The sequence below is a fragment of the Mus caroli genome, chromosome 1 (genome assembly GCF_900094665.2).
Source record: "Mus caroli chromosome 1, CAROLI_EIJ_v1.1, whole genome shotgun sequence".
Classification (NCBI taxonomy): Eukaryota; Metazoa; Chordata; class Mammalia; order Rodentia; family Muridae; genus Mus; species Mus caroli.
The window spans coordinates 48,913,897-48,923,155 of record NC_034570.1 but is presented as its reverse complement, the minus strand read 5'-3'; the positions used below and the strand labels follow the sequence as shown (position 1 = coordinate 48,923,155).

The 9,259-nt window shown below is 38.5% G+C and overlaps 1 protein-coding gene across 2 annotated transcripts in view; it reads left to right on the top strand.

Annotated features, from left to right (window-relative positions):
* The window catches only part of Sf3b1 (splicing factor 3b subunit 1), a 40,986-nt gene that overhangs the window by 6,597 nt on the left and 25,130 nt on the right, over positions 1 to 9,259 (top strand). The window contains exons 2-6 of one of the 2 annotated variants that reach the window (XM_021163741.1): positions 750 to 916; positions 3,427 to 3,531; positions 3,821 to 3,935; positions 5,746 to 5,825; positions 8,222 to 8,392. In XM_021163741.1, the coding sequence (XP_021019400.1) occupies positions 750 to 916; positions 3,427 to 3,531; positions 3,821 to 3,935; positions 5,746 to 5,825; positions 8,222 to 8,392 (638 nt within the window). Of the gene's footprint in view, positions 1 to 749; positions 917 to 3,426; positions 3,532 to 3,820; positions 3,936 to 4,086; positions 5,440 to 5,745; positions 5,826 to 8,221; positions 8,393 to 9,259 lie in introns of those variants that run through there. The other variant, XM_021163823.2, reaches the window with a different exon arrangement.

The window sequence follows — 9,259 nt, the reverse complement described above, 5'->3', positions numbered from 1 at the left end:
AACTCACTTTGTAGACCAGGCTGGCCTCGAACTCAGAAATCCGCCTGCCTCTGCCTCCCGAGTGCTGGGATTAAAGGCGTGCGCCACCACGCCCGGCTAGCCCTGGTTCTTAATTATCATCAACAGTTTTAATTTTTTTGGCTGCCAGGGATGGCTTAGCAAGTCACTTGTCACACAAGCTTAAGTGACCTCGGTTTGATCCCTGGAACCATGCAAAAAGGTAGAAAACTTTTTTCCGAGTTTTCCGAGTATCAGACCTACACATTTGTGCATGCTAGTAATAAATACATATATTTTTAAAGGAGTTATGTATTTTATGTATGTGAGTACTGTAGATACACCAGAAGAGCGCATCAGATCCCATTACAGATGGTTGTGCTACTATGTGGTTCCTGGGAATTGAACTCAGGACCCTTGGAAGAGCAGTCAGTGATCTTCACCGCTGAGCCATTTCTTCAAGCCACTCAAAAATACATATTTTAAAGTAGCTTTAATTTTCACGTGGGGGAAGGTTTAGAATTTTGAGATTATATAGCCCATCCTAATGGTTAGGGAAAGTTGAGATAGTAAATCAGCTTTGTGTTCCTGTCACCTGATGAGGTAAGGAGATATATGTGTAGATGTACTTTACAGCTAGCTCTTAACCTCTTACTAAAATTTTCTGTTTCAGGATATTTTGAAAAGATCTAGTAAGGAGATAAATTATACTGAGAGCTCTTTAAAACATGAAATTGTTTTCTTTCTTACAGATATCGAAGCACAGATTCGAGAAATTCAAGGCAAGAAGGCAGCTCTTGATGAAGCCCAAGGAGTGGGCCTTGATTCCACAGGTTATTATGACCAAGAAATTTATGGTGGAAGTGATAGCAGATTTGCTGGCTATGTGACATCAATTGCTGCAACTGAACTTGAAGATGTAAGTTACAGATTATCTAGGAGGCAAGGACTTTTGTTTATGTTGGTTTTTGAGAGAAAATAAATAGGGGAATTTTCTGTTTGAGGTGATGGTTAAATGGAGAGAAACAGTTAATAACACAGAGGGAAAACAGACACACACATACACACTCTCTTGTACTCCCCCCCCCCTCTCTCTCTCTCTGTGTGTGTGTGTGTCTCTGTCTTTCTGTGCGTATGTGTGCGTGTGTTTTCCTAGCTAGCCTGGAACTGGATATATAGACCCATCTACACACATACCTGCCACTATGTGATCCTTTATGTAGTAGACCATGCTGGCCTCAAGACTCTACCTGTCGGTCTTCCAACTGCTGGGACTAAAGAGGCATGCTACAATAATCCTCCCTGGTTGTTAGGTACAGTGTTTCACAGCAAGCCTGTTATTGCCTGCTTAATACTGGGGTCCTCACTGTGCCCTTAGATACCTCCTAAAGTGCCCAGTTTTGAATATTTTGTGGAAGACTTATTATCTGAATATTGTTAAGATGATATATAAAGCATTTTCACATCATTTATGATTTAAATTCTTGTTCCCTAATCCTGTCTGAAGTACCCTATGGAAGACGTGACTGAACTGACTGTAAATATTTTTTTGAGATTTGACTTCTGTTTTTGGATGAAGCTTCAGGTCTTGTTCATTCTAACAAATGCTTTACCACTTGGCTAACCAACCCCCCCCCCCTTTTTTTTTTTTTTTTTTTTTTTTTGGTTTTTCAAGGCAGGGTTTCTCTGTGTAGCCTTGGCTGTCCTGGAACTCACTTTGTAGACCAGGCTGGCCTCGAACTCAGAAATCCGCCTGCCTCTGCCTCCCGAGTGCTGGGATTAAAGGCGTGTTCCACCACGCCCGACATTTAACCAACCCTTTAAATTATGTATTTTTGTTATTGTTGTTTTGAGACAGGCTCTCCTTATAGGTCTGTCAGGGTGCTGGATTATAGGCTTGTGCCACTATACTTAGCTTAACTTTTTCTTGATCTGTTGTATCTATTTCAGTTTTTTTAAAAATTAAATATGTTATTTTTATTCTTGGAAATTTCATATTTGATTACATTATATCTTGATCTTATTCACCACCTCCTCCTCTTCCTAACTCTTCCCAGACTCACCTCATGACCTTCCAACTCTGTCTCCTTTTTAAAAAATAACTTATTGAGTCTAGTTTGTGCTGCTAACATACTCATGGGTGTGGAACATCTACTGTGCTATGGCAGCCATACCCTTAAAACTTCCCCTCAGAAGTCATCAGCTGTCAGTAGCTCCTCAGCTAGAGGTTGAAATTCATGAAGTCTGCCCCCATGCTGCAGTCCTGACTGGTTTAGTCTTGTGCAGGCAGCTCTGAGGACAGCAGTCCTCTCATGTCCAGAAGACACTGTTACCCTATCCTTTCCAGTATGCCTCTTAAATTTTTCTTCCCTCTCTTCTGGAGAGTTTCTGAACCTTCAGAGGAATCTGTTAAACAGTCAGATTTGTTGATACAGTTATTTAATGGGTTTTATGTGATTACTTTTTGATACTTTATACTGGTTATGAAGATTTTTTTAAAAAAAAGATTTATTATATGTACATGAGGACATAGTTGCTCTTTTCAGACACACCAGAAGAGGGCATCAGATCCCATTACAGATGGTTGTGAGCAACCATGTGATTGCTGGGAATTGAACTTAAGACCTCTAGAAGAGTCCGTGCTCTTAACCATTGAGCCATCTCTCCATCCCCCATGAAGAGTTTTTGTTGTTGTTAATTTTATTTAGAAATAGGATCTTACTATATAACCTTGGGTAGCCTCCAGCTTACTATGTAGACCAGGCTGGCCTTAAATTCAGAGACCTAACTGCTTCTGCCTCTCATGCACTGGGATTCAAGGTGTGTGCCCCTCAACCATGCCTGGCTCAACCTGGTTATTTTTATAAAATTCAAGTCATATCTTGATCACTGGCACTTTTCTTTCCCACTTGATAGAAATGTGTTTATATGATTGTCCCAAGAGTGAAATTCTAGAGACTAGTTTTTCAGAGGGTGTCTTCTTGCATATACTATCTTTATGTGTCTCTTGTCTCTTGCTCTCTCTCATATTTGCATGTGTTTTGAGACAATTTTGATACTCTAGTTTACACTGATCTCATACTTAGAATCTTCATGTCTCTGCCTTAACCAAGTCCTAGGATTAGGAATTCTGTGTTGGCATGACCATACTTGGCTATAGCACTTGGTTTTCTTACCTAGTAGTGAAAGACAGTGATGGCTGTATGTTCTAGAATTAAGAAACATTTTATTTTAAAGTAGAATGTATGAGTGTATAATGATGTGTAAACATGTTTTATGGAAGTTAATACCTTTGATAACAATTATTGTTGAATTGTTTCTGTGGTTAAATAAAACTTAAGAGTTCCAAATAAACTCATGGTAGTTGTCAAATAACAAATTTTGTCGTGTTGATTTTTATGTTGTGACCTTTTGGGTGTTTGTTTGCAGGATGACGACGACTACTCATCATCCACCAGCTTGCTCGGGCAGAAGAAGCCTGGATATCATGCCCCCGTGGCATTGCTTAATGATATACCACAGTCAACAGAACAGGTGACGCCTCGCAGCTTATTCAGCTTACAAAAAGGGAGTGAGTTTCCATGGGAGCACAGGAATTTTAGCAGTTCTGAGAATGTTTTAAGAGAAGAGCTGACTTGGGGGAGTCAGAAATAATTGTTTTGTAAAGGCAGTCATTAAGCCAAACCTGGAATTTTGGAAACTGATCAGCCACACACACTTTTTTTTTGTCTTAAATAATGGTTTATTCATTTGTGTGTGTGGTGAGGAGGGGTTCCTTTTTTTAATAGAGTGGGTATTAAAATGAGATGTGCCTTTTTTTCAGTATGATCCATTTGCTGAGCATCGTCCTCCAAAGATTGCAGATCGGGAAGATGAATACAAAAAACATAGGCGGACCATGATAATTTCCCCAGAGCGTCTTGATCCTTTTGCAGATGGTAATTCTTTCCCACTTTTCTATAAGTATTCAGAAATTTATTTTAATTACCTTGTCTTTAGCCCTTTGATTTTTTTTGGCATGCTTATGAATTTGCTTTTCGTTTTTAAAGACCCCTTTATAGATTTGTATAGATTTGGTTGAAGTCAAAGATCCCATATTCTTCATCTTTATAATGCAAGTTTTCTTTCCAGGTAGAAGGACAAGAAAATAATGAGCCAATGCCATAGAAACGCAAAGGGTTAAAGGTTTTTCTTTTACTTTTGTTTTGGGTACTCTTGGTATACTTTGAACAAATGTGTTTTTCTGCTCAAAATACTTTCAAATTATTGCAAAGTTTTCATTCCAAATTCTAGAGTTTTGGATTGTTACTTTTGAGAAACTATTTCTCACACTAGTTCCCCTTATTGTTATAGCTTAGTAAATGCACCTACTTTGCTCTAGTCAACTTTATATAGTTAAAACAGAGCTGTATACAAAGACTTTGGTGTTTAATAGTTGGAGTCTGTTTTGCTAATTGTAGTGTGCAAGGGGCATAGTGAGCCTGATGGAAGATTTCCTCAGGTGAGTGAGTCCCACCATCAAAACTAAGTGCCTGTTCTTAAAATTAGATTCTGCTGCAGGTTTACAAATTAGACTTTCAGCCTGCATGAATTAATAGGGATATTCTTTGCTTTACTTGCATAATTGTAATTGATTTAAACATGTATGTCAGAATTCACAGGCCCATACTAACTGTCCTTAATTTCTTTCCTACAGCAGTACTGCTATATGCCAGTCCTGTCTGCATTCTTAAGGGTGCAGTTCAACACATCCTCTCTAGATTATGGTGAAAAAGTATTCCAAAGGAAGTCTTATCAGAGCTAGTGTTAGAAAGAATGACACTACCAATTGGGCATGATCGTCAGCATAGGAGATGTCTTAGAATTTTATTATTTTGTCCTAAATTTTAATGCTATACTACTTGTATAGCTATTATCACTTTTCTAAAGCATAGTGTGCCTTTGTGGTTCTTGTTATGTACTGTTTGGGCTTCTTTAAGATATTTTGCAATTTGAAAAGCAAATACTGAAATTTTAACCAAGAGACTAACACATCTCTTTGTACACCACTTTTCTTTTGTGTGCATTGTAGTAACTGGTAGAATAATATATCTTAAGTTGTATGTTTCCAGTTGTGATTGTACTTTCTAAGAAATAGAATTATATTTTGGGTCAAGGAAAAAACTAAAAAGCACGAAGCCCTTTTAGTAATGTGACATGAGAATATGATTGTAGGTTTATTTTTTTATAATCAGAGTTTCTAAGTTACAACTGTTTAGATCACTGTATGAAGAACTTAATGTTAGTCAGTTACTGTAGTCAGGATTTTAACAGCTTGCAACAGGTAATGTTTTGAATATAAATATCTTTCCAAAGTGTTACTAATGGTAAAGAGATAATTTTCTAGGCTTCTATTCTGCTGCTTGAAGTCAGAACTGCTGATGGAGACAAAGGCACGAAAGTGTACGTATTCCGGATTAGCAACCCAGGAACCCATCACTTCTGAAGACTAAACTGTGCTGTCATTTTGCTTTCTATATGCATTAAAATAATTGTTTTAAACTGCTGTAGATATGTTTGTGTTCAAACAGGTTAAATTGATCAGCAAACTCAATAAAAAAGTAAGATGTATAATTATCAAAGTTTTCCATCAAAAACTAAATTAAATGATTATGGAATAACATAATATTAGAGCAGGGCAGAGAAATCAATTGAACCTAATACCCTTTATTTATTGTACTCTTGTCCTGTTGCTGTTCTTTTCTGCAGGAGGGAAGACCCCTGATCCTAAAATGAATGCTAGAACCTACATGGATGTTATGCGAGAACAACATTTGACTAAGGAAGAGGTAGGAACTGCTTTCTCAGTGTAATGGTTGTGAAATAATGTCAGAACATTTGAGAGAATTTTATATTTATCTAGGATTTGATGTTCATAGCAATAATTTTTTTGCTTTTTCCACCCCTGAGAGAGGGTTTCTCTGTGTAGCCCTGGCTGTGCAGGAACTCACTCTGGAGAGAGGATGGTCTTGAACTCAGAGATCCACTTGTCTCTCCAGTGCTAGGCTTAAAGTTGTGTGCTACACTGCCTAGCTTTTTATTTTTTGGGGGGGGGGGTGTTCCGAGGTAGGGTTTCTCTGTATAGCCCTGGCTGTTCTGGAACTCACTTTGTAGACCAGGCTGGCCTCGAACTCAGAAATCTGCCTGCCTTTCTGCCTCCCAAGTGCTGGGATTAAAGGCGTGTGCCACCACGTCCAGCTTTTAAATTATTTTTAAAAGGTGGTCTCATGTAGCCCTGGCTGACCTAAAACTTAGATCTGCCTGCTCCACCCTCTGAAGTGCTTGAGTTAAAGGTGTGAACAATTGGACTGTAGTTCAATCAATCATAGAAAGTTAAAAAAAAAATGCCAGAATTATATGGCCCTTGACACTTGCTATTTTGATTTCCTGGCGTTCCCTGGCTTCCTGTGTGTGCCTGCTTGCCTAGGGAGGTGTCTAAGGGAGGTTACTAGCATACCTCATGAAGCTAGTGGTCACATTAGTTTTTGATGAATATTTACTGGAGATTGGGTTTGGCAATAGATAGAGAATTTTAAATATTCCTTTTGGCTTAGAGAGATAGTTCTGTGCTAACATGAATGCAATGCTAACATGCCAACCCTCAACTGTTTTTGTATTTTTGGTTTTCTCATTACATTTATTTGTGTGTGCATGCTTGGTACATGCCATGGTGTGCTTGTGGAAGCCAAAGGACAACTGGCAAGAGTTCTACCAAGAGCGTTCCAGGGATTATCGGACTTGGTAACAGAAAGTGCTATTACCAAATGAGCCGTCTTGCCATCGCTGGTCCTAATCTTTTTATTGTTGTTTGAATGAAGTAGGGTCTTCCTGTAGCCCAGGCTAACCTAGAAATCACTCTGTAGCCTCATAGTCATAGGCTGATGCTCCTACCTCAGTCTCCTGAGTGTTAAGGAATGACAGGTATACATCACTAAGATTCCCTTGGCTTGTTGTAATAGCTCCTTTATCTTTATTAATAATAAAAGTAGGGTTTGTTAGGTGATTTAAAGGGAACTGGAATCTCATTTTAAAAAGAAACGGTGAATTAAATGCATTTATCATGACACTAAGTTTTATTTTCATGTTTCTAGTTCTTTTCGATTTTTGAGATAAGAGTCTTGCTATGTATTCCTGACTGGGCTAGAACTAACTCCTTGGTTAGTCTTGAATTCAAACCAATATGCCTGCCTAGTCTATGGATCATAGGCATGTGCTACTGCACCTGGCTTATTTTTGTGTCTTGAGTCTTAAAAACTTTCAGTTGCATATTTTTCAGTTCTCTGCTAAGTGAATATTTACTTACTGATTAGGGCAATTACAAGACTAACTTCACTAGCCTCACTGACTAGAGGTTTTATTTTTCAATAAGACTTTCGCGCCGGGCGTGGTGGCGCACGCCTTTAATCCCAGCACTCGGGAGGCAGAGGCAGGCGGATTTCTGAGTTCGAGGCCAGCCTGGTCTGCAGAGTGAGTTCCAGGACCACCAGGGCTACACAGAGAAACCCTGTCTCGAAAAACAAACAAACAAAAAAAAGACTTAACTTTCCCTAGCTTCAAAACATAGGCTGTTGCATATGTACTGTTTAGAAAGAAAGCTAATACTGTGTGTGTATACACACACACAATATTAAAGATAAGGAATGATATCACTAGGAACAGAATGAGTTTTTTTTTTTAAAGATTTATTTATTTATTATGTATACAACGTTCTGCCTGCATGTATGCCTGTAGGCCAGAAGAAGGCACCTTATCTCATTACAAATGGTTGTGAGCCACCATGTGATTGCTGGGAATTAAACTCAGGACCTATGGAAAAGCAGACAGTGCTCTTAACCTCTGAGCCATCTCTCCAGCTCAAGAGTGTTTTTTTTTTCTTTTTTTTCTTTTCCCCATTGCTTTGGAGACAGTTTTGTTATAATCCTGGCTGTCCTAGAGAGATCTTCTGCTTCTGCCTCCCAGTGCTGGGATTAAAGGCGTGCACCATCACCACCCATCCTGCTGAGAATGGAATACTAAATAGCTCATTGAAAAGAAATGATTATGCTAGTACAATTAAAACTTAAAGCATTTTTATTCTATTTCTGGTGCTGGGGATTGACTAGGATCTTAAGCATGCTTGGTAGGCATAAGCTACTTGAGTTTCTTCCATCTAATCAAATGATTTGCTGTTTGAAATGTTTTTCAGAGAGAAATTAGGCAACAACTAGCAGAAAAAGCTAAAGCTGGAGAACTAAAAGTCGTCAATGGAGCAGCAGCATCCCAGCCTCCCTCAAAACGAAAACGGCGCTGGGATCAAACCGCTGACCAGACTCCTGGTGCCACTCCCAAAAAGCTATCAAGTTGGGATCAGGCAGAGGTAATCTTTTATTTTTTTATTGCTATTTTCATATTTTTCTCTATGGACTGTTTATATTTGGGCTTGTAAAACAAGTTACTATTGACTAGATGGCTTAACTTTATGTCCATTATTTCTCAATAATGGAGGTTTGAAGTAGAGGATGAAGTGCTAGCAGGATTGTTGTCTGGGGAGAATACTTTGTCACTGTTTTCTCATAACTTTTCCCTCAGTCTTCTGTTTCATCTAACCTTGAATATCCCCAGCCTCCAAAGTCGGTCACATTAGGGCTTACAACTTCAATACCTTAATAAGGCTTTGAGACCTAGACCAGTTCATATGTTGAGGAATGGAATGTTCTTTTTTAGTTTAATTTTATTTGTGTTTTTTATCTTATTTTTTTCTTGGAGGCATGTTTTTCTTTGTGGCCCTGGCCAGCCTGGAACTTTTTTTTTTTTTAATAAAAATAAATTGTATTTACTTAGAAGCATTCAGAATGTCAACAAAGCAGCCACCAAACTACTGTCCCCATATATAACTAATTTGTACTGTGCACCAACAAGAACCTGCTTTAAATTTCCATGCCAATTTACAACCCTCAGACTGTACCAGGCAAGGTTAATGGCTATTGAAAATACCACCAGGACAGGGCTATCTAAAGACACATTCAGTAGTGTGTTAATTATACAAAAAAAGACATTGTACAGTTTAAAAACAAATCTTACACAGCCTTACATTACAATTTTTTTTCCTTAAAAGGAGCAAATTGTGTACAGGAGGGGTTAAATGCTTTTTTTTTTAGACAGGATTTCTCTGTGTAGCCCTGGCTGTCTTGGAACTCACTCTGTAGACCAGGCTGGCCTCGAAATCTGCCTGTCTCTGCCTCCC